Genomic DNA, 25,607 nt, shown 5'->3' with positions numbered 1-25,607 from the left:
ATGTCAAGTCCTTAGACTAGCACCCGGCACATAGTGAGTGAGCAATAAGTGGTGGCTGCCATGATCATTGTTGAAATCATCATTATTATATGACAATGTGCCAGCCTGTTTATGGTCACAGTCCCAAGAGGTGGGAACACTCTCTCTGAGGGGGATTCCCATGGGATGGGGCAGTGTGGTCCTCTCATTCCTGTCCCCTGGCCAGGTACAAAGAAGGCCTAGCCAATACGAGAGAGATCCTGACAGATCTGGGCCTGGAGCCTTCCGATGCAGATTGCATTGCGGTCCAGCACGTCTGTACCATCGTCTCCTTCCGCTCAGCCAATCTCTGCGCAGCCGCTCTGGCAGCCATCCTGACACGCCTCCGGGAGAACAAGAAGCTGATGCGGCTCCGGACCACAGTGGGCATGGACGGCACACTGTACAAGATCCACCCCCAGTGAGTGCTGGCCTCCGGCCCACACGCTCCGCAACAGTCTCCCCTGGAGCAGAGTCCGGGTTTCTTTCTAAACTAGGCTGCTTCTCTGGGTTTCCAGAACCAACCATTTCTATGGTTCTGAGATTATACAGCAAAGGGTGAATTCAGAGATTACATTCATCTAGCTGGCAGGGCTGCTTTAGGGGATCATTCTTAAAGGAATATTTTGCTAAAGCCAATAGCCTGACTAGCAAGGCCATCCACCCATGTGCTTATCCATCTATCTATCCCTATATTCATCTATCTATCCATTATTATTGAATACTCAATACGTTAAGATAGGAAAGTGAGATATGTCCAGTTACAAATGGGGCAATAATTGGATGGCAGAGGTTGCCATGTTCATATGAAGGATACCAGTAGGAAAACACAGAAGGGAGAATGAAAGCCCCTCTGACTAACAGAGGTGTAACTGAAAGTCAGGCATGTACACCTGGGAAGAGCTGGGGAAAAAAGACCTTTCCCTATGTTCAATCAATATATGTATTGATTGTATATGTGTATGCATGCTAAATTGCTTCAGTTGTGTCTGACTCTTTGAGACCCTGTGGACTGTAGCCCTCCAGGCTCCCCTGTCCATGGGATTCTCCAGGCAAGAATACTGGGGTGGGTTGCCATGCCCGCCTCTAGGGGATCTTCCTGGCCTGGGAATCGATCCTGCCTCTCCTGCAGCTCCCGCATTGCAGGCAGATTCTTTACTGCTGAGTCACCATGGAAGCCCGTATATTATGTGTGGATATGCCCTACTAGTTGTAATATTGGTGATAAAATAACCACTTCTTTGAGGCTTCCAAGGATCCTTTCCACTCCCTCAGATGACCTGGACCCTACCCTAGTCAACCCCATCATCTCCCTCCATCCAGCAACTAAAGGGGTGAGCCTTGGCCCAGCAGGGCTCCCCAGGACGCTGTCCCACTGCTCCACCTGTATCTGTTGCTATTGGCTGGGCCGGGCCTTTATGGTTTTTACATATTTTGCCACCACCCCTGCCTTCAGATACCCGAAGCGCCTGCACAAGGTGGTGAGGAAACTGGTCCCGAACTGTGACGTCCGCTTCCTCCTGTCAGAGAGTGGCAGCACCAAGGGGGCTGCCATGGTGACTGCCGTGGCCTCCCGGGTGCAGGCCCAGCGGAAGCAGATTGATAAGGTGCTGGCTCTGTTCCGGCTGACCCAAGAACAGCTTGTGGGCGTTCGGAACAAGATGCGGGTTGAGTTCGAGTACGGGCTGAAGAAGGATACCCACCCGCTGGCCACAGTCAAGATGCTGCCCACCTACGTCTGTGGGATGCCGGATGGCACAGGTGGGCCCTGCGCCGCTCCCTTCTCTGATGGGCCACCCAGAGCTCCATCCAAGCTCCTTAAACCCAGTTAGGATCTTTGTTTCAAAAGCCTTGGGTTTGTGTCTAGAATGGAGGGAGGGAGAGTACTCTGCTGAATCTGTCCTTTGGTTGATCCAGGTCACTGGCAGTAAAGAATACCTGAGTTAGGTTCCATGTGTGTGAAGACCCCACTGCTGTCCCCAGGAGCTACCGTCTGGACACGTGGTGTCTCTGGCTTGTCTTCTCCCCTTTCCTCTGGCTTTCTTCTCTCCTGGGGCTTGGCTCTCTTCCTCTCCCCTCTCTTCCTTTTCTGCCCCTGAGTTTTCTGATACTTGATCTTTTTTCCTGGTCCTCTGTGCTCAGCTGACAGGAGCTACACAACAGTGAAGTCAGCTCTTTAGACAAGTAACTCTATCTCTTTGCATCTCGTGAATCTCACCGAGATATCCTGATCTTTGTAAAATGCTTCATCTCTTGAATTTGCTTTTGACTCTTTAGTTTCATTTTGTGCTCACAACTACTCTGTATGTTATGTAAAGAGAGAATGATTCCCATTTTATGGATGCCAAAACTGAGACTCAGAGAAGTTAGGTCACATACTTAGGGTTACACAGCTGTACTTGGAGCCTCTCAACAACAAAGATCTTTTCCAGGGCCAGTATCCTTCGAGTCTACTTGGGGGAGAAAATGAGAGCAGGAAAAGACACTATTCAATTATTCATTCTTTCATCTCTTTTTTTCTTTTGCCTCCATTCCTCAAAGTTTCATTAAGTGCCTGATATAGGTCAGGCTCTGCTGTAGGCACAGTGACAGAGCAGTTAAGAAAACACAGTCCCTGCCTTTATGGAACCTTTGTTCTGTTGGGCTGACAGACAGTAAACAGATAAACACCAGATGATGCCATGCCATGAAGGGCTATGAAGACAAATAGAGCAGAGTCAGGGGTAAGAGAACTGGCCGGGGGTGAGGGCTTTGGCAAACTCAAGGAGCAGTAAAATGACCAATGTGATGAGAACAGAGCAAATGAGGCAGTCACCGAGAGGAGGGATCACACAGAACAGACTGTGATGCTCTGAGATGTCAGAGAAGCAAGAGGCACTGCCCTGGGTAGTAATGGGTGTTGGACTTGATACGGTTTCTTATTAGTCTGGTGGGGGTGTGGGAATCCAGGGATGGGAAGAGTGGGACAGAGAGTCATTTCAGGCTTGGGATGAGCAGTTCCTCTAGGCCCTACAGACAGAATGGAAGCACCTTCCTGAGTCCACTGTAGTCAGGTAGCCTGACCTGGATTCACCCTCAGCGGTTCCTTGAGTATAAGTATCATGTGTGGCCATTAGCAGACACCAAGGAAAGCAAGCTGGCCTCAGATGGGCTCAGGATGCCTGCCCAGGGCTCTGACACCATGCTTGCTGACCACCACGCCCCTTTGGCCCCTGAACCTCAGGCCAACAGGCTCTAGGTCTGTTCTCTTTCGACATCTCTTCTTCCTCCCAATGCCTGTACACGAGGCCCTGCTTAGTGCAAGCTGGTGGAATGCCACACTCACTTCCTCTACCACAGAGAAAGGAAAGTTCCTTGCCCTGGATCTGGGGGGAACCAACTTCCGGGTCCTCCTGGTAAAGATCAGAAGTGGACGACGGTCAGTGCGGATGTACAACAAGATCTTCGCCATCCCCCTGGAGATCATGCAGGGCACGGGCGAGGAGGTAAATGCTGGCCGGGGGTTCACCCTCCGAGGGGCCAGCCTGCCATCCACCCTGTACAGTGCAGTCCAGCATGACTGCTGCTCTCTCTCTCCCTGCAGCTGTTTGACCACATCGTGCAGTGCATCGCCGACTTCCTGGACTACATGGGCCTCAAGGGAGCCCAGCTGCCTTTGGGCTTCACGTTCTCATTTCCCTGCAGGCAGGCGAGCATTGACAAGGTAAGACGGTCCAGCCTGGCGGGCCTCCCTCCTGCACCTGAGGAGTCTCAAGGCAGCTCCGAGTCACTGTTCACTTTACATAGGGGTCTTGGGTTCAGGGCAGCTGGGGAGACATGATCAAGGATTTAGACTATTTAATTTTTTCCATTTACTGTGTTCCATTTTCACAATTACTGTATTATGGATTGAAGTTTGCAAGATGCTTTAGGGTCGTATAAAGAGACACAAGGATAAAATTACTGTTGGAAGTCAAGTCATATTATCAAGAGATAAGAGGGAATGACCAGTTAAGGCAAGCCTGTAATATTACATGTGTCTTCCTGGGTGGTCAGTGTAAACAGGGAAACGCAGAAGGTTGTAAGGCTTTTATTGTCTGATGAACAAAAGCTTACCAGTGCTTCTGAAGAAATGCATTTCTTTCCTGATATTAGACTCTCAGGAGACATTGATCATATTGACACATATTTTGCTGACACTGAAGAACTTCATGGATGACGATTTTAATAAATTGTTCATAATAACTTAGAAACACGTATCACATGACTTTTCTTGGACAAAAGCACCATTCACTTGCTCAAGGAGAACAGAGTACTCTCTTGCTCTCTAAGAGGCTTATGTCAGTCAAGCTAGCTGATCTGGTGTAAAAGCAGAACACCACTTTCAACTTACAGAGAGAACCCTGGTCAGCACGGCAAGCCAGCCAGAGAGCTCATGACGATAATAAGAATGGCACCGAAGATTTAAGACTTCGTTTGATCCAGTCAGTGTCTCCATGATGTACACATTATTTTTGTTTTGTTTATTTTACCATCTTTTATTGTGGTAAAATTTATATAACGTTTACCATTTTGGCTGTTTTTAAATGTACATCGGTACTTAAAACTGTACTGATTTACACTTAAAAAGTCCAGCTGTGCTGAGGCATTAAGTACATCACGTTGCTGCGAACTATCACCACTATCCATCTTCTGAAGTCTTTCATCTTCCCAAACTGAAACTCTGTACTCATTAAACAATCTCTCTCCATGTGCCCTTCTCCTAGCCCCTGATAGCCTTTATTTTACTTTCTGTCTCTGTGAATTTGACTATCTTAGGTACCTCATCTAAGCAGAATCATAACAGTATTTGTCATTTTGTGACTGGCTTATTCCATCTAGCATAATGTTCTCAAGGGTGATTCACATAGAATTCCACTCCTTTTTAAAGCTGAATGATATTTTATTGTAGGTTTACATGCTCTTTTTAATCACCATTTTGTAGTTAAGAAAAACAGAGGGACAGAGAAGTTAAGTTGTCCAGGTTACCATGTCTATAAACAGTGGTGGAGGGGTCAGTCCAGGACACTGGCCTGAGAGCCCAGGTTCTTGCACTTTGCCCTCAGGACCTGGAACCCATTGTTTTTGGACCATTTCGGCTATAATGCACAGTATACTTGCATATATATATATATATATATATATATATATATATATATATATAATGAAGACAAAAAAAAAAAGAAATAGTACCTACCCTTGTTCTGTGCATTTAATTTTATTTTCTATCCTGTTTTTCATATGAGGAAATTGAGGCATACAGTCTCATCCAATCAGCAGCTGCAAAACCAGAACTGAAACAGAACTCTCCAGAACTCTGAGAATGCCATGAAAACCCACTCACCAGGCTTACCTCTCACTCCTAATCATTCAGAGAACAGGAAGAGAGGCGTTCAGAAGGTGAAATTATCTGGTAATAGGGCTCGATCTCTCAAATTAAAAATGCGAGAAGGCTAACAGCCATAAGATCCATTTCCTCAAGATTAATGAACAAGGATGTTCACTACACCATCCCTCTTTAATAATGAAAAATTAGAAATAACCCAAATGCCTGGCAATGGAAAATGACTAAATAAAAAATGGAAATAAATTTTCATTTCCCCTAAAATGGAAAATGACTAAATATAGACTATCACTCATATGAGATTACTGGATTTTTATTTAACAAACACGTATGTAGTGCTTGTTTGGTGCCTGATGCTGTACTAAATGCTTCACAGACATCACCTATCCAGTCAGGAGGCCAGCAGAGTGCAATAGTTTGAGAGCATGGGTCTGGAACCACACTGCCTCAGTTTGCATCTTGGCTTCTCCACACTTACTGGCTGTATGACCTTGGGTGAATTACTTAACCTCTCTGCACCTTTTACTTCCTTATTTGAAAAGCAGGGATTAAAATAGTACTCATAGGTATGGTTCGTGGATTTTAAAATTTTTGTGCAATTATACTTGAGGAATATTTTCCATGTTAACTGACCAGGAATGATATAAAAGATATATTCCTGAGTGAGAAAAACAAGGGCTTCACAGGTGGCTCAGTGAAAAGAATCTGCCTGACAGTGCAGGAGACACAGGAGACATGGTTTCGATCCCTGGGTCAGGAAGATCCCCTGGAGAAGGAAATGGCAACCCACTCCAGTATTCTTACCTGGGATATCCCATGGACAAAGGAGCCTGGTGGGCTACAGTCCATGGGGTTACAAAGAGTCTGACACGACTGAGCGATATAACTTAACTTTCAATAGAGGTTACCTCCCAGGTTTAGGGGAATGGGGAGTTAAAGGAGACTTTGTTGTTATCAATAGCACTGAGTTTTTGCAAAGGAATGCATTCTTGTATTACTGCGGCTGTTAAAAATTAATACACATAGAAATGGAGTTGGGGGTGGAAAGCCACGTGCAGCTGTCCATGGTCCTGAGTGGTCCACAGGCACCAGGACACAGCTGCTCCTCCTGACTCGGGGCACTGGGCCTCCAGGCCTCCCTCCCAGCAGTTCTGACAAGTTCACGAAGACATAACTAAGAAGGAAGGGAGACCAATGGAGAGCTTGGAGCAAAGACACCAATGGCTGAGGAGAAAAAAAAAACTTTCTTTAAAAATAAATGAAATGTATTTGATTTACAATCCTATATTAGTTTCAGGTATATAACATAGTAATTTGTTATTTTTATAGGTTGTACTCCATACAAAATTATTATAAAATACTGACTATATTCTCTTGCTGTATATTACATCCTTGTAACTTATTTATTTTATACCTAGTAATTTATATCTTTAAATCTCTTTCACCTGTTTTGCCCCTCTCCTCACCGCTCTTCCTTCTGGTAACCAGTAGTTTTTCAAGAAAGAAAGACTTTAAAAAAATACGATTTGGTATAATTGTAACTAATTAGAAAGATTTGTCAACTGGGGTTGAATCTCTAAGGTTCTACATATATTCACCAGGAAAGGAGCAAGGAAGCCTAGCTTCCCAAAGACTGTGGAGAGAAGGGGGAGCCCGGAGCTGAGGGCCTCAGGGTGAGGTGGCCGTTCATCTCCTGGGGTTGGGGTGCTGCCATTAGAGTTTCTGGCCATCTCGCCTATTCCAGCTGCTCTCCTGGCCTAGACACCCCAGCTTTCCCTGCACTCACCCATCCCCAGCTCTAGGATATGGAGTTTGAGGCTAGATAACTCTTGCTTCTGGCTAACAGTATAACCATCTTTTTAAAAATTAGAAATACTTTTTCTTGGTAGTATAAAAAGTTAGACATATTGATTTTAGGAAAATCAGAAAACATGGACAAGCAAAAAGGAGAGACTGAAAAGTACCTATAATCTTATACCTAAAGAGAACCTAAAGTCAACCCTCTGGTGTGTGCATTGCTCCAGACCTTTTTCCAGATTTGAGTGTGTGTGTGTGTGTGTGTGTGTGTGGTTTTTAAAAGAATAATTGAATAATTCATCATCTGTATTTGTTTAATGTGAGTTCACTTAACAGTATATGGTAAACATCTTCCTCTAATGGCTAACATTCTCTTAAAGCATTATATTTTTGTGGCTATAGAGCATTTCCTATATTGATATACAATTATAGATCCATATTGTTGGAAAGACAGAATGTGTGCGTGCGTGTGTGTGTGTGTTTGTGAGTTGCTCAGTTGTGTCTGACTCTTTGCAACCCCATGGACTGTAGCCTGCCAGGCTCCTCCGTCCGTGGAATTTTCCAGGCAAGAATACTGGAGTGGGTAGCCATTCCCTTCTCCAGGGGATCCTCCCAACCCAGGGATCAAACCCACATCTCTTGCATTGCAGGCAGGTTCTTTGCTGCCTTAGCCACCCATTTTTCCTGTGAAACAATGCTTTGATGAACATTTTGTAGCTTTATCTTTGATCGTGAAGATGTGATTGATTGGATAAATCAGAAGTGGTGTTTGTTCTGTGCAGTCATGGCCAGGGAACGTGAGTTGATGTAAATTTCTGTAATTATTCCACTCAGCAGTAGACCTTGCCTGAGCATCATGCTTCATGGTGCCTCTGGGTCCAGTGTTAGGGATCCAAATGGAAGCACAGTCAAAAGCATTTGACCAGCAGTCAGCTGTGGTCTCTTGCATCTATTTGATGCTGAGGTTGTGCAGTGGTTCCAGCAAACTATTACTCAAATGAATTTGCCTTCCTTTCTTTCAGGGAACACTCATTGAGTGGACCAAAGGCTTCAAAGCTACTGACTGTGAAGGGGAAGATGTGGTGGATATGCTCAGGGAGGCCATCAAGAGGAGAAATGTATGATATGGTGTTGAAGCTCATACCTGACCTGACCTGACCTGACCTTCCCCAAGGCCCCTGTGCTCTGTCATCAGACACCAGCCCTGCGACTCTGGCCTCTGCCCACCTCAGTCTGATATCCCCTCTTGAGACTGTTTGGCCTGCACATCCTACTTACAGTAGAGCTCTCTTCCTTTGCAGGAATTTGACCTGGACATAGTTGCAGTTGTGAATGACACAGTGGGAACCATGATGACCTGTGGCTACGAAGATAGTAATTGTGAGGTTGGCCTGATTGCAGGTAAGTGATCAGGCCTGTCCCATTGGCCTGCTCCCATCTGATCTTTTGGAAGTTACCTTTTAACATACTGAGGGGCAGGGGGCCATTGTTCCATTACATAGGGGCTCATAGCCAGCTTTGTCCATGGCTAAGATGAAGTTAAGATTGGGATCTCAGGTCTCCTAATTCCCAAGTCTTTACTTAATATCTTTTTCCCTAAGGGTTCTAAGCCAAGGTTGTCCTTTCTGTTGAGGAAGGAGAATAACATAGAAAGAGGGAACTGTCACATTTGGGCCTTGGGGCAGATTTTACTGGGTGGAGGGAGACCACAGTTGGATCATGTTGGTTGGCCTGGAGCTGAGAGAGCTAGATTTTCATTTCAGCTCCAACTTGTACCTCTTCTGTTCTCTGACCTCTTCTGGCTGTCAGAAGGTGCACAGGGTGGGGAAGAGCTGGGAAGAAACCCAGGAGAGGAGCAGGGAGTGGCCCAAGGTATGATATAGGCATTTTAGGAGTCTTCTGGAAAAGTCTGGCGGTGATTAAGGGCAAGGGTAGATTCCAGGGGAATGACTGTAAGTGGTGAGGGGACAGGTGGCATTTGAACAGGTGGAGACAGGGGTGGTGGGCATTCCAAGTGTCAGGCACTTGTTAAGCAATCACAGAATCTGAAAAAGTTGTTCCAGCTGGTTGTCTGGGTTTCCTGAGGGTAAGTAGTGCATAGCACAAGGAGATGGGGCTATAGCTGAGAGGTCTTCAGTGCCAAGGAGAGGTTTCATCTCACTCTAAACCTTACCTGCTTTGTGACCTTGGGCAGGTTGCTTATTCTGTCAGGTCTTGAGCTTCCTCATCCATAGGAAGGGTTGGGCTAGATCTGGGAGGTCAAAGAGGTGAGATTTGTTTGACTGAAGATGATAATTGCCTGGATTATTGTCTTGAGAATAGTTCTGAGACCAGGTCATGGACAAAGGAGAAGAGGGTGGCTTTCAGATACCAAGTGTCTGCTTATCCAAGACTAGATGGTTCCTCATGGTCCCTTCCAGCTCTGCTAACTCTGTGACTACTTGGAGCTCACTTTGTGTGCCTATGGCTTATCAATAATGAGGAGGGTGAGGAGGAGGATAATGGTATCACAGGTATGAATTCTATGTGGAGGAAACTTACAGACATCATCTCATTTTTTTTTCTTGATAACAAATCTATAAGGCAGGTGTTAGTTCCTTTTTTCAGATGAAGAAATTGGATATATGAAAGATGTAATACTTGCCTGCAGTCATCCAACTATAAATATAAGGCTGAAGTCCACACCCAGTTGTATCTGACTCCAAACCTAAATTCCTATCTACTGTACCCTGCTGGCTCCTTAAGACCTAGTGGTGTCTTCTGAAGACTGAAGTCCCTTCATGATTCCAGGAACAGGCAGCAACATGTGCTACATGGAGGAGATGAGAAACATTGAACTGGTGGAAGGGGATGAAGGGAAGATGTGCATTAATACCGAGTGGGGAGGATTTGGAGATAATGGCTGCCTCGATGATATCCAGACCCAATATGACAAGGAGGTGGATGAGGGGTCCTTGAATCCCGGCAAACAGAGGTGAGAAGGGTGTGTGTGTACATTTCTGTAAGTCATCCAACTTCAGCAGATCAATGGGGGTGCCCTTTTCATATTACAGCTATTTGTATAGTTTGTACATGTATGACAACTCTTCATCAGATGTCAGTGAAGTGTCTAATTTGAACAAAAGCAAAGGTGGCCCAGTGGTAAAGAATCCTCGGGCAATGCAAGAGACCCGAGAGGCACAGGTTCTATCCCTGGGTCAGGAAGATTCCCTAGAGAAGGAAATGGCAACCCACTCCAGTATTCTTGCCTGGGAAACCCCATGGACAGAGGAGCCTGGCAGGTTACAGCCCATGGAGCTCACATGGGGTCACAAAGAGTCTGGCACGACTAGAGCATGGACACAGCAGCAAAATTTATGACAAGTTCCCGACAAACAGACGGTGTGCCTTTTTCTAATTACCACAAGGTTACCATAAGGTTACCATATGGTCTAGTGGTGGCTTTGGAAATGAGGCCAAGGTTGTCAGGAAGTCTGTTCACTGTGGCCTTGATGTCACACGGCAGGGGCATGGTGGGCCTCTCAAGATGGGTTTCTAGTAAGTCCTGTTTAGAGGTCGACATCCTCAGTCTTTCAAGAGCAGGCGGCCAGTTGCTGACCTCTGTGGTTCTGGGGTTGGGGAAGTAACTGCAAGTGAAGGATGGGAATCCTGGTTCTCAGCCATGATGTCATGTCCCAGCATGGGTCACAATCACTTGTAAGGGTTATTCCAATTGTTAACCATACTAAAAACACTGAAAACAATGAATGGTTAAAGAGAACAAACACAAAACCGAGTACATTTTCACTTGCATTCTCATATAGCTTCTTTAGTGGGAGAGAAAGGGGTAGAGCTAGCATGGGGGGAACTGATTATTGGCCTGGGCCCATCTGTTTCCATAGGGGTTGGCATACTTTTTCTGCAAAGGATCAGAGAGTAATGTTTTACTCTCAGGCCATATGGTCTTTGTCACGACTAAGCTCAGTGTCTTTCTATATGAAATAAGATGAAAATATAGATTCACTGAGAGACAATATCCAAGTGGAAAAGTTGAGCTAGGAAATGTGATGGGATGCCTGGGTCGTAGATGCCTTGATGACTATTCAACTGAGAACACTCAGTAGGAAGAGGCTTGACAAGACCAAGACCAGCCCTGGTGGTCCCACATCTTCCTTTGGCACTAGTCTTTGTAGCTGGGAGGCAGGCAAGTTACCATAAGCCGAGCTGAACCAGGGGCCAAAATCACAAGGGACCTGAATTCCAAGTTGGGGCATCCAAGTTTTGTGTCTGAATCCATTGGAGGTTCTCATTTCTGGAGTGAAGAGTGTTAGGGGGCAACATACTTGGATTTACTTTGCTGTCCCCATTGTTTGTCTAAGTGTTGGTTCCTTAGACTGATGAAATCCTGAGCAGTTAAGAGAATGCAAGTCCAGCATGTAAGTCTCAGGCACACTCAGATTTTCATCTGACCCTGCAGGCAGTGGGAGTGCAACCCCACCTCGCTGTTATCACTCCTGTCTCACATACCTGGGCAGAGTGCCCGGTCGGTGCCTGTTGACTGTAGAGCTGCTTTGTCTCTTGCACCTTCCATCATGGAGCTCACAGGCTGGTAGGAAGAGGGAAGGGAGCTCACATTTTGGACCGTACTTTGTGTGTGTATACAGTTCAAATGTGTTATCTCATGAAGCAGAAGCTCTAGTGGAGAAGACTTCTTCAAATACAAAGCCAACGTAAACTAGCTTTGGGGGCAGAAAAGGGACTTAGCTTAGCTTAGTGTCTACTGTGCACCAGATGCTTGGGTCCAAACAGTCTTGCGGGGTCAGTGCTTTGCTCCCGGTTTCATAGATGATGGCTTCTAGTCCTTACTCAGGTCATGCAGCTAATGTGTGGCAGAGCTGGAAACTGACTTCTGCTCGGCATGCCTCCAAAGCCCGGCCTTCGCACATCATACTGTCTCCTGCACGTGCTTCTCTGGGCCTGACGCCCACTCCACCCCACTGTGACCCAGGCAGCTAGTGGATGCCAGTGGCACGCCTTCCGCACTCTGACATGTGATCCTCTTGGGAACCACTCACCAGCACTGATTTCCCTGCTCTCACGCACCTTGTCACTCTTCCTCTCAACAGATACGAGAAAATGACCAGTGGGATGTACCTGGGGGAAATCGTGCGGCAGATCCTGATCGACTTGACCAAGCAGGGTCTCCTCTTCCGCGGCCAGATTTCAGAACGTCTCCGGACCAGGGGCATCTTTGAAACCAAGTTCTTGTCTCAGATTGAAAGGTGACTCATGATCAGTTTCACTTGCTCCATGTAAAAGGCCCTATATTGGGACATGCTGCTGTCTCACCAGGCTCCAGCAGATTTGAAATCTAAGAATAGAGAGTAAGGGCCTGGCTGGGCAGAGGGTTGCCTCCTGGGGCTACTCCCTCTCTCCAGCTACGTCAGTACTACAGCACCCAGCTGAGGAACCAGGAGCCTGTCTGGGCCCCTAGATTCCTAAATGGTTACAGAAGAGTTAGGTTAGGTTAAAAAATGATCCTCTTCTGGGACTTCCCTGGTGGTCTGGTGGCTAAGCCTCTATGCTCCCAGTGCCAGGGGCCTGGGTTCCATCCCTGGTCAGGAAACTAAATCCCACATGCTGCAACTAAAACCCGGTGCAGCCAAGTAAATAATAAAAAGAAGATCTGCTTTTGATTCTGAAAAGATGATGTGCTCATACTTTAAAGATGGTGGGACTTCCTGGGGGTGACAGGCTTTCTCGAATCTCAGCTTCTAAGGCATCCTGCTCCAACCTTGGCTTTTCTGGGACCATTTCTTCTACTCAGGCACCTAGGGATGGGGGACTGTGAGTCCTGGGGAGCAGGTTCCAGGGCCCCAGCAATAGCTCTTGACATCCTGCTCTGCTTGCTGGCAGCGACCGGCTGGCCCTCCTCCAGGTCAGGAGGATCCTGCAGCAGCTCGGCCTGGACAGCACATGTGAGGATAGCATCGTGGTGAAGGAGGTGTGCGGTGCTGTGTCCCGGCGGGCGGCCCAGCTTTATGGTGCTGGCCTGGCTGCCATCGTGGAGAAGAGGAGGGAAGACCAGGGACTTGAGCACATGAGGATCACCGTGGGTGTGGATGGCACCCTGTACAAGCTGCACCCACAGTGAGTGCTCCAGAGACTCAGGGCTGGGGGCTGAGGCTGAATGTGGAGCCGTTTGGGGCTGACGGACAAAGTGGCTCTGCTTCCTAGTGCTGTGATGTGGGAGTGTTCACCACTCTCCCTAAACCCCAGGCTCTTCATCTGTATCAGGCAGGCAGGAATAATCTCGAGGATTGGGTGAGTTCGTACATGTAAAGGGCTTTACACAGTCCTCGGGTGGCGCTAGTGGAACCCACCTGCCAGTGCAGGAGGCATAAGAGACATGGGTTCGATTTGTGGGTCAGAAAGATCCCTGGAGGAGGGCATGGCAGCCCACTCCAGTATCCTTGCCTGGAGAATCCCATGGACAGAGGAGCCTGGCGGGCTACAGTCCATGGGGTCACAAAGAATCAGATATGACTGAAGCAACTTAGCACACTCGCAGTAAATACCAGTGGTTGTCATGAACACAGTCCAACCTGACCTCAAAGGGAGCAATGAGAACTGAGTATTTTGCACATCACAGAGAGTGTGTCAAGTATGAGCTCAGAATCAGCAGGCAGAAAGATGAAGAGTGAATTTGAATCCTGGCTCCACTGCTTAGAAGCTGGGAGGCCCAAGGCCAGTTTCTTACCCTCTTTGACCCTAGTTCTTTATCTGTAAAAGGATGATAAAAATTGTACCTACCTCATAGGTTGTCAGGAGAATTAAGTTGAACAGTGTCTGTAGACTGTGACAGATTACAAAGACGGCAATGATGACAGCTTTTATTTTTATTTAATGTTTTACATTTTATCTTGGTAGATGAAGAAAAGTATTAGCCAGCTTGTAAAAAATTCTAATCATGCTGAAATAAACATATTAGTACTGTAGTCCTTGATGCTTAGCCCTCCTATGATGCTGACTAATTATCCAGGATAACTGACTGATATCTTTTCTTGATTCTCCCCTTGAGGTCACATATTTTTGCTGTGATTCCTCCAAGCCTCTTCCTTTGAACCAAGACCTGACCAAAGGACAAAAACCATATGTTCATTTCAATAGGTGCAGACAAAACTTTTGATAAAATCTAGCACAACAGACTGGTTCCAAATAGAAAAAAGGAGTACATCAAGGCTGTATATTGTCACCCTGCTTATTTAACCTATATGCAGAGTACATCATGCGAATTGCTGGGCTGGATGAAGCACCAGTTGGAATCAAGATTGCTGGGAGAAATATCAATAACCTCAGATATGCAGATGACACCACACTTATGGCAGAAAGTGAAGAAGAAATAAAGAGCCTCTTGATGAAAGTGAAAGAGGAGAGTGAAAAAGTTGGCTTAAAGCTCAACATTCAGAAAACGAAGATCATGGCATCTGGTCCCATCACTTCATGGCAAATAGATGGGGAAACAGTGGAAACCATGTCAGATTTTTATTTTGGGGGGCTCCAGAATCACTGCAGATGGTGACTGCAGCCATGAAATTAAAAGACACTTACTCCATGGAAGGAAAGTTATGACCAACCTAGACAGCATATTAAAAAGCAGAGAGATTACTTTGCCAACAAAGGTCTGTCTAGTCAAAGCTGTGTTTTTTCCAGTAGTCATGTATGGATCTGAGAGTTGGACTATAAAGAAAGCTGAGCACCAAAGAATTGATGCTTTTGAACTGTGGTATTGGAGAAGACTTCTTGAGAGTCCCTTGGACTGCAAGGAGATCTAACCAGTCCATCCTAAATGAAATCAGTCCTGAATATTCATTGGAAGGACTGATACTGAAGTTGAAACTCCAATACTTTGGCCACCTGATGTGAAGAGCTTACTCATTTGAAAAAACTGTGATGCTGGGAAAGATTGAAGGCAGAAAGAGAAGGGGACAGCAGAGGATGAGATGGTTGGATGGCATCACTGACTCAATGGACATGTTTGAGTAAACTCCAGGAGTTAGTGATGGACCCAGAGGCCTGGCATGCTGCAGTCCATGGGGTCGCAAAGAGTCGACACGACTGAGCGACTGAACTGAACTGAGCACCTTTTATGACAAGAGCACTCAACAAACTAAGAATAAAGGAACTCCTTCAACCTGATAAAAGCATCTGTGAAAAACGCACAGCTAATGCCATACTTACTGGGGAAGCACTGGATGGATGATTTCACCGTAAAATTAGGAACAAGACAAGGATGTCCACTCTTGCTGCTGTTCTTCAACATTGTACTGCTTCTAACACTGCCTACAGATGATTGTGTGGGTTTTGTCTCTCAGTCAAGTCTTTATTTAAGGGAGAGGCTTATAGGATCCAGGTCAAAAAATTATGTGACCTCAAAGGGAGAATCAAGCGTAAGTCTAGACAGGCAGTTAGGCAAGAAAAAGAACTAAAAGGCATCCATATTGGACAAGCAAAACTATAACTATCTTTGTTTGCAGATGATATGATTTTGTATATAGAAATCCTAAGGAATCCACAAAAAACTATTGGAACTAAGAAACAAATTCAGTCAAGTTTCAGGATGTAAGATCAGTATATAAAAATCAACTGCATCTCTATGCATTAACAGTGAGTAATCTGAAAATGAAATTAAGAAAACAATTCCATTTCAATAGCATCAAAAAGAATAAAATACTTAACAAATTAACAAAAGAGGTATAAGACTTGTACACTGAAAACTACAAAACATTGTTGAAATTAAGAAAGACCTAAATAAATGGAAAGATACCCTGTGCTAGCGGACTGAAAGCCTTAATGTCGTTAAGGGAACAACTTGCCATCTTTTTTTCTAACTGAAGTATAGTTGACATGCAATATTCTATTAGTTTTAGGTATATAACATAGTTATTTGGTATTTATATACGTTGCAAATTGATCACCACCGTAAGTCTAGTAACCGTCTGTCACTGTTTAAAGTTATTGCAATCTTACTGACTATATTTTCCATGCTGTACGTTACATCCCCCTAACTTACTTGCTTTATAACTGAGGGTTTGTACCTTTGAGCGCCCTTTACCTGTTCGGCCTGATCCTCTAGGCCCCTCCCTCTGACCGCCTGTGTCGTTTGCTTGCTCTCTGTGTCCCTAGCTCTGTTTCTGTTTCGTTTTGTTTTTTTGTTTCACATATAAGTGAAATCGTGCTGTATGTCTTTCTTTCTTTGCCTTACTTCACTTAGCATAATCCCCTTTAGATCCATGCATCTTTTTGAAAATAGCAAGATTTCATCCTTTTTTATGACTAATGTGCCGGTGTGTGTGTATGTGTGTGTGTATGTCTCATATCATATTTCTTTATCCATTCATCTATTGATGGGCACTTGGGTTGCTCCCGTATTTTGGCTATTGTAAATAATGCTGCAATGACCATAGGAATACGTGTATCTTTTCTATTTAGCGTTTTGTTTTCTTTGGATGAATATCCAGAAGTGGAAATTAGTGGATCATGTGCTGGTTCTACTTTTAAATTTTTGAAGACCCTCCATCTGGTTTTCTGTAATGGCTATGCAAGTTTACATTCTCACCATCAGCTGATGGATGGGTAAACAAAACGTGGTGCATCTATACAGTGGAGCATTACTCATAAAAAGGCACGAACTACTGGTACATGCTACAGTTAAATGCCAACGATGTTTCCCCTTTCTCTTTTTCTATAGCTTTTCTCGGATTCTGCGGGAAACTGTGAAAGAACTAGCTCCTCAGTGTGATGTGATGTTCATGCTGTCAGAAGATGGGAGCGGAAAGGGAGCAGCTCTGATCACTGCTGTGGCCAAGAGGTTACAGCAGGCACAAAGGGAGCACTAGGAGCCCCCTGGGGTTGGGCCTGGTGTTCTTTGGCTACTGACCAGCCTTTCCTCTGGCAGATGAGTTAATCAGAGACCAACACGCAAGCTTCTGGCTGGCTTCACCTTCTGGATGGCCAAACGAGAACCCCAGGTTCTTGCGTACTCTTAGAATTTCGTTACTGGCTTTCAGCAGCATGAAATGACTCTCTATTTGCCATCTTTGTACCAAAGATGAGCCAACTTGTAAAACCAAAGCATTGGTCCCGAGAGATTCCATTTCAGCAAATTTCTCATTTGAGACCTAAGCTGTTAATTTTCTGTGGCTTAGTGTCCTGTGGCTGCTGGACTTGGAAGGAAATACACACTCAGCCCAGGTGGCCTGGCTGGCTGAATTCCTTATGGGGATGCTTCAGTCATGGTTTGTAGCAGATTGGGCCATCTACTGGGAATGCACATTTCAGAGGGATAGGGGCTCACATAATTACCTGGAGATCTAATCTAACTTGTCGTGTTGACTTCAAGCATGAAGTGAGAACAAAACTTTGGAGTATTCAGCCCCAGGATGAAATCATCATCCCAGGATGATTGTCAGGGATCTCCATAGGAAACTCTTCATGCTTAAAGTGAGTTATATCAGCGCCCTGTAGGATTTGTTTCTCAATACATGTGAGTGACCGGGAGGGTGCTGTTCGGGGCACCTGTTAATCATTGTACAGGTGGCTTGTGCCACTGCTGATGATAGCTTTTTAAAGGACTATCAGGTATATGAAATCCAGTAAAAGAAAAAATATTTGATTTCCCAAGAATCTTTGAATGAAGTTTTAATAGTTCATCTGGGAATGAAATGATTTCATCACTTGGGAACTCCATGCTCTGTTGGTGGAAGAAGAGACACATAGAGTCAGAAGTTGTGGTTTAAACTCTCTCCTTTAAACTCCTTACCAACAAGGAGAAAATATATGGACTAATGTCTATAATATCTTTAACAAATTATCTGAATTTGATTTGAATGAATACTTCCTGTGACCAGGGCATTTACCCTATGACCCTACAGCTCTTGCTTTTGAACAGCAGGAGTTGACCAGAAGAAGTTTTGTCTTCCAAACTGACCCCTACCTCTCTGGAACTTGGCCCCTCCCACATGCTCCATCTGTCTCTATTCTACCGTCCCAAACTAAGAGGAACTGGCCTGTCCTTGACCTTTTCCTCCCTGGATGTCCTCTCTCTTTCTCTTTCTATTCATTTAATTCCCTGCTCCCATTCTCTAAACCACCTGTAACCTTCTACCTTGTCACAGAGTTATCTGTACACGTCTCTTATCAAGCCTGGTAGATTCTAAGTGCTTTGTTAGATACATTTTTGTTCTGGCCCAGGGAACCCAGCACTGTGCCATTCCTATTAAATATTTCCTAGATAGAGGCATGATTGAAATAAAGTCTTCCAAGAAATTTTTCTTAGAAAAAATGTAGGCCATTATCATGGGTAACAAACTGAATAGAATGATATTTGATATTCCAGATCATCCAGGTTGATTTATTTCATGTACTTAATGGTGCTAATTGTCTCCATTTGCTAAAGCAAGACATTCAAACAGATAGAATGGAGGAGGCTGGAGGGAGGGTAAGAGAGAGTCTAGTTGAGGCTGGGAACAGATGAGCGAGTTCCCTAGGAAATATTTTTTCACACGTTTATGAAATAGGTATGGAGATACTGTTGTGGGTTTACAGGTTCTAGTTACCAAAATAAACTTTGTTTTTGCATTGGCATTATACCTCTCCTCAAGGATGTTGTGTGGGTTTGTTAAAATTATATTTTTGTATTTTGAGGTTATACCTCCTTGGGGAAATGTTTCACCTTAACAGATTTTGCTTAGTTAGCCCCAGACCTTGTTGTCCTTATTATCCTTTCCCCAGTTCTGCTATTCCTAAGATACCCCCAGCTCCAAGTCCCTTTCTCTCCTGATTCTGCTGGGGTTTCTCCCTTTGCCATCCTGCCTGGGTGGATGACCTGGCCCAGAGATTCAGGGATTTGTACCACCACATTCTCCCACCACCTGGTCTTTCAGCACACGTTTGGCAGGTTCGAAATCACCTGGCCTACTTGTCTCTCGGGTTGGTTTCTTGCGAGGAAGAGAAGCCCCAAGGTATCTAGGCAACATTCTGACTAACTGATAGCATCATAGAATTCTTGAACCAAAACAGAACTGCAGAGAGGGCAGATAGCCTTTTTGCTGTCTTCAGACAGGCCGGCCCCAGAAACACCCAGGGCAATGGAGGGCTAACTTCTCACAGTTTACTAGGCAGGACCAGCAACCACACAACAAGGTAAACTGTCCTCACGCAACCCCAAAGGCTTGTCCTGTTAGGAAAGACATCGTTGTCTACGCTTTCTACCTCGTGGTGACTTTCCTAGGACCCTTTTGTCCAGAAACAACTGATGAATATAGGTGTAAGAACTAGAGATTCCCCATGACTATGACCCCAGAACAAATGGGGTCATTCCCACTTTCTCTCTTCAGAAATCCTGTTTTCTCTCCTTTCCATGAGATGGAATGGGTGCTCCATGAGAATAAGGAGTTGGGTTTCATTTTTCCTGTTGTCCCCAGAGCCTGCCACAGTGGCTGGCATTGAGGACCACTGGACAGTTCTCTAAATGAACAAATGAATGGATGCTCAAACAAGCATGTGAATGAATTTTTGCTCTCCTTTGAATCACTCCATTCTTCTACCCCACCCAATGGGACTTGAGCCTTACACAAAATAGATACTCTGTAAATGATAGCTCAACAAGTGCTGAGCCCTGTTCTAGGCACTGAGGAGCCAACGGAATAGAAGGTACCACTCCTGCTTCGTGAGGACTCACAGGCTACCAGGGAAGGGAAGGTATATGAATGTAGGTGATACAATATGGCAAACAGGAATAAGGTGAACACGCAGTTCATGACCATGCGCTGTATCCTTTAGGCAAGGGACTAAGGAACTCAGCCTGTGTGTGCGCAAGCATGTGTGTGAACGTGACCGTAAACCCCTTTGGCAATCATGAGAAATCTATGGACCCTTTCTCAGAATGTTTTTAAATGCATTAAATACCTAGGATTACAAAGGAAGTCAGTGGCAGTGAATTACAGTTATTAGGATATTACAGGGGCAGTGTATTAATGGACATGCTTATTGTTAATGCATTCTATGACAAACCTGATAACAATCGTAGTCTTCCCGATGAGTGTAAACAGTATTTTGAGACATTTGCAACAATAGCTCGTATATGAAAATGTCCGTGGTTTTCACTGGAAAGTTACAGGTGCAGCTGTTGCCCATATTCGTAATGGAAGGAAAGGCTAACTTTTAATTACAAATGATTAACATAAAGTTGAAACCCTTTCCCAAAGAAGTTTATGAACTCCTTGCTTTGAGAGTCATTGCACCCTCCACCCCCCATCCCTCACCATGGGGTCCAGGTTAATACTCTCTGATCAAAATAGAATTGGTGCTTACTTAGGGATAGCATATTAGATGGCAAAGAGGCAGTGTGGTTTGGATTCAAAAGAACTAGGCATGCTATTTAAAATTCCCGAGCTTCAACTTACTCATGTGAGAAAGGAGAATAATATAACAGCCTAACACAGTTGTGTGAGCAACACAGCTGAACATGTGGACTTGTGGATAAGCTATAAGCCATTTGTACACGTGTGAGGTGGTTGTGTTATGGTCGCTATGGTTGTTACGGGCATCTTATCAGGAGTGTGATCAACTCAAATGTCAGCACTAAGGTCCTTCAAAGCCCATTGTCTGGACATATAAATGGCTGCTGCTGCTAAGTCGCTTCAGTTGTGTCCAACTCTGTGCAACCCCATAAATGGCAGCCCACCAGGCTCACCAACCCCTGGGATTCTCCAGGCAAGAACACTGGAGTGGGTTGCCATTGCCTTCTCCAATGCAGGAAAGTGAAAAGTGAAAGTGAAGTCGCTCAGTCATGTCCGACTCTTAACTACACCATGGACTGCAGCCTACCAGGCTCCTCCGTCCATGGGATTTTCCAAGCAAGAGTACTGGAGTGGGGTGCCATTGCCTTCTCCAAGACTGGCAGTTGAAGCAAATGCATTTCTCACAATCCCTTCCTTCCATCTCTACTGTCTTGTTATTCCCTCTCTTGCCATTTCACAGTTGAAATTCCTAGTGAACCATATTTTATTATAGAAAGCAGGGGATTTGGGAGAAGTTGGAAAATAAATAATAGAGGAACCTGGCACCTCATATTTAGGGTGAAATAAGAGGTGATTAGAGTAAAAGTAGGACAAGGTAAGAGTCGGACACGACTGAGCGACTTCACTTTCACTTTTCATTTTCATGCATGGGAGCCGGAAATGGCAACTCACTCCAGTGTTCTTGCCTGGAGAATCCCAGGGACGGGGGAGCCTGGTGGGCTGCCATCTATGGGGTCGCACAGAGTCGGACACGACTGAAGCGACTTAGCAGCAGCAGCAGCAGCAGAGTAAAAGAGTTGGGTTATTTTCTGCTCCAGTCAGGGAAGGAATGAAGCTTGGGAGAAAGTGAAAATACAGAAACTCTTCCAGTTTTGTTTTTTTTTTTCCGTTCATTTTTTGTTTTTCTAATGAGAAAGAGAGAGAGATAGGATGAAAGGTAGGTTATTGACAACCTCGGGAATCAGAATGGCTTGAGGGATTGACCTCGAGAGCAGGGATGGATTAACAGCTGCAAGGTCTGCAGTTCACGTCATGATCTGAATGTGACCCAGTTCCTATTGAGTCATCTGTGTGGTAGCTCACATGGTCTCAAGAGGCCTTTCACAAGGTATGTTCTAAGTTTAACTGGATATCCCCAAGTTCACTAGTCCCTGGAGTCAGTCACTGTTTCCTTTAATACTTGAATGAAATGGCTTATTTCTCTATACTTATTGCCAGATACTGCAGAAAGCTCTGTCCCCCAGCCCTAGTATTTCAGCATAATGGGAATGCTTATATCTTCCCATTACTTCTCTAATTCCTGCCTCCAGTTTGCTCCCCACTCATCTCAGCTGATCTCACAATTCCTACAGCGGCTGTCTCTCTCTGTGTTTTGCCTAATCTGTGGGACTGTGCCTTTTTGATTCCCCCAAACACCATTAACTCAAGGCCAGTGACTGGAACACACTTAGCTAAATATTTGGGGCCTGTGGAGGGGGACTCCATCACAGAATAGGAAACAATTAATTAATTGATGGCATAAGATGGCAGACTAGAAGGACATGTGCTCATTTTCTCCTGCGAGAACTCCAAAACTACAACTTGTTGCTGAACAACCATCTACTGGAGAATGTTGGGTCCCACCAAAAAAAGATACCCCATGTCCAAGGGCAAAGGAGAAGCCCCAGCAAGACAGGAGGGGTGAAATCCCATTTAGAATCAAACCCCTTACCCACCAGAGACACTAGGAGGGCTCAAACAAACCTTGTGCCCACCAGGACCCAGAAACCCTTCAGAGACTGAGCCAGGACTGTGTTTGAGTGTCTTCTGCAAAGGTACAGGGCAGTAGTGGCCTACCTCCAGGGCAGAGACTCTGGGTGCAGCAGACCTGGGCATGGCATAAGCCCCCTTGGAGGAGGTCACCATTAACCCCACCATGGAGCTGCCAGAACTTACACAGGACTGGATAAACAGACTCTTGGAGGGCACAAACCAGAACCTTGTGCACACTAGGGCCCAGGAGAAAGGAGCAGTGACCCCACAAGAGACTGACCCAGACTTGCCCGTGAATGTCCAGGAGTCTCCGGCAGAGGCATGGGTCAACGATGGCCTGCTGCAGGGCCAGGGGCACTGAGTGCAGCAATGCGTGCATGGGGCCTTTTGAAAGAAGTTGCCATCATCTTCATCACCTCCGTCACAGTTTGGCCTTAGATCAAACAACAGGGAGGGAACACAGCCTCACCTGTCAAAAGAAAATTGTATTAAAGATTTACTGAGCATGGCCCTGCCCATCAGAACAAGACCCAGTTTCCCCCTCAGTGAGTCTCTCCCATCAGGAAGCTTCCATGAGCCTCTTATCCTTCTCCATCAGAGGGAAGACAGGATGAAAACCATAATCACAGAAAACTAACCAAACTGATCACATGGACCATAGCCTTGTCTAACTCAATGAAACTATGAGCCATGCCATGTAGGGCCACCCACGATGGATGGGTCATGGTGGAGAGTTCTGACAAAACATGCTCCACTGGAGAAGGGAATGGCAAACCACTTCAGTATTCTTGCCTTGAGAACCCTGTGAACAGCATGAAAAGGCAAAAAAGATAGGACACTGAAAGAGGAACTCCCCAGGTCGTTAGTTCCCAAATATGCTACTGGAGATCAGTGGAGAAATAACTCCAGAAAGAACGAAGAGAGAGACCCAAAGTAAAAACAACACCCAGCTGTGGATGTGACTGGTGATGGAAGTAAAGTCTGATGCTATAAAAAACAATATTGCATAGGAACCTGGAATGTTAAGTCCAAGAATCAAGGCAAATTGGAAGTGGTCAAACAGGAGATGGCAAGAGTGAACATTGACATTCTAGGAATCAGTGAACTAAAATGGACTGGAATAGATGAATTTAACTCAGATGATCATTAAGATCATGACATCCGGTCCCATCACTTCATGGCAAATAGATGGGGAGACAGTGGAAACAGTGGCTGACTTTATTTGGGGGGGCTCCAAAATCACTGTAGATGGTGACTGCAGCCATAGAATTAAAAGACACTTGTTCTTTGGAAGGAAAGTTATGACCAACCTAGACAGCATATTAAAAAGCAGAGATATTAGTTTCCCAACAAAGGTCTGCCTAGTCAAAGCTATGGTTTTTCCAGTTGTCATGTATGGATGTGAGAGTCAGACTATAAAGAAAACTGAGCACCGAAGAATTGATGCTTTTGAACTGTGGTGTTGGAGAAGACTCTTCAGAGTGTCTTGGACTGCAAGGAGATCCAACTAGTCAATCCTAAAGGAAATCAGTCCTGAATATTCATTGGAAGGACTGATGTTAAAGCTGAAACTCCAATACTTTAGCCACCTGATGCAAAGAACTGGCTCATTGGAAAAGACCTTGATGCTGGGAAAGATTGAAGGCAGGAGAAGGGGACAACAGAGGATGAGATGGCTGGATGGCCTAACTGACTCGATGGACATGCCCGTAAAGTCTGGAAGTTGGTGATGGACAGGGAGGACTGGCTGCAATCCACGGGGTCGCAAAGAGTTGGACACGACTGAGCAACTAAGCTGAACTGAACTAATTAATTAATTATTTGGCTATAACACACAGCTTGCAGGATCTTAGTTCCCTGACTAGGGGCTGAACCCTGACCCTGGCAGCAAGAGCACTGAGTCCTAACCACAGGACCACCAGGGAAATCCCAGGAAAAATTAAATATGAATATCAAAGTTCTATCACCATCTCTGCCCTAGAGAATTTCTCACCAGCCATCTTTCTTCATAGGCTCTGCTGGCTACATGTTTCATGGATTCTTCCCACTTTCTCTGGAGACTTCTTTCTCCCCTTTTCTTAATCCTGGACTCCTCCATAAAGTGAAAACTTTCTATAATTTTTTTTTCAAACAGAGTAAGTGATTTCTCCTGTGGTCTCCACCCACTTCTAGGACAGCCCAAGGAACCTCACCTTTCCCAACCAAAAAGACCCATTGAGGTGTTTGAATAAAAAGGACTTTTCTCCCTAAAATGAAATCATTCTGCTCTCCTAGAGTCAAGTTATAAGTGCTTTTTCTTGACATAAGTAAACTGCATCTATTTAAAATGTATAATTTGATATACTCTGATGACCCATTACTAAAATTTAGACAACATTATCCATTACCAACAAAACTTTCCTTGTGACCTTTTGTAATCTCTCTTTCCTATCCCTCTCTTCCTCATCCACATTTGGGTAACTACTGATTTGCTTTGTGTTTAAATAATTTCTTCTGCATTTGCTAGAATTTTATATAAATGGAAGCATTTGTTGTTGTTGTTCAGTTGCTCAGTCATGTCTGACTCTCTGCGACCACATGGAAGGCAGCAAGCCAGACTCCCCTGTCCATCATCTCCTGGAGCTTGCTCAAACACGTGTCCACTGAGTTGGTGACACCATCCAACCATCTTGTCCTTTACTGTCCCCTTCTCCTCATGTAGTTTTACACATCTATTGATGTATCTTAATTTTTTTCTCAATTACTTACAATAATGAGTATCACCTATTAATTTAATAATATTACACCATCCCTGCAACACTGCCATAGACTCATCTTAGGTATGGTTTATTACCATTTTTTATAACTATTGAATTTGATTTGCTAACATTTTATTTAGAAATCATGCATCTTTCCAAGTGGAATGAGCTTATAATCTTTCTTTTTCATATTGTCATTGTCTTGTTTTTGTAAGGTTATACTAGTCTCATAGAAAGAGTTTTTATTTTCTGGAAGAGTTAATTGAAAGTTTTGTGAAACCCACCTATAAAGCCATATTAACTACTTCTTCAATTATTTTGAATAATCAGACTATCTAGGCTTGCCATTTTTTCTTGAATCAAGTTTGTAGATTATAT

General features: G+C 44.8%; 1 protein-coding gene across 2 annotated transcripts in view; it reads left to right on the top strand.

Moving 5' to 3' along the window:
* Nucleotides 1-18,807, top strand: part of HKDC1 (hexokinase domain containing 1) — a 41,997-nt gene extending 23,190 nt beyond the window's left edge. Inside the window, exons 9-18 of one of the 2 annotated variants that reach the window (XM_018042596.1) lie at nucleotides 206-439; nucleotides 1,475-1,779; nucleotides 3,358-3,503; nucleotides 3,602-3,721; nucleotides 8,200-8,295; nucleotides 8,479-8,578; nucleotides 9,968-10,151; nucleotides 12,283-12,438; nucleotides 13,073-13,306; nucleotides 16,908-18,807. In XM_018042596.1, the coding sequence (XP_017898085.1) occupies nucleotides 206-439; nucleotides 1,475-1,779; nucleotides 3,358-3,503; nucleotides 3,602-3,721; nucleotides 8,200-8,295; nucleotides 8,479-8,578; nucleotides 9,968-10,151; nucleotides 12,283-12,438; nucleotides 13,073-13,306; nucleotides 16,908-17,055 (1,723 nt within the window). In that variant the 3' untranslated portion in view covers nucleotides 17,056-18,807. The remainder of the gene's footprint in view (nucleotides 1-205; nucleotides 440-1,474; nucleotides 1,780-3,357; nucleotides 3,504-3,601; nucleotides 3,722-8,199; nucleotides 8,296-8,478; nucleotides 8,579-9,967; nucleotides 10,152-12,282; nucleotides 12,439-13,072; nucleotides 13,307-16,907) is intronic. The other variant, XM_018042597.1, reaches the window with a different exon arrangement.

This window comes from Capra hircus, chromosome 28 (genome assembly GCF_001704415.2).
Source record: "Capra hircus breed San Clemente chromosome 28, ASM170441v1, whole genome shotgun sequence".
Taxonomy (NCBI): Eukaryota; Metazoa; Chordata; class Mammalia; order Artiodactyla; family Bovidae; genus Capra; species Capra hircus.
This window is presented reverse-complemented; position numbering and strand designations above follow the sequence as displayed.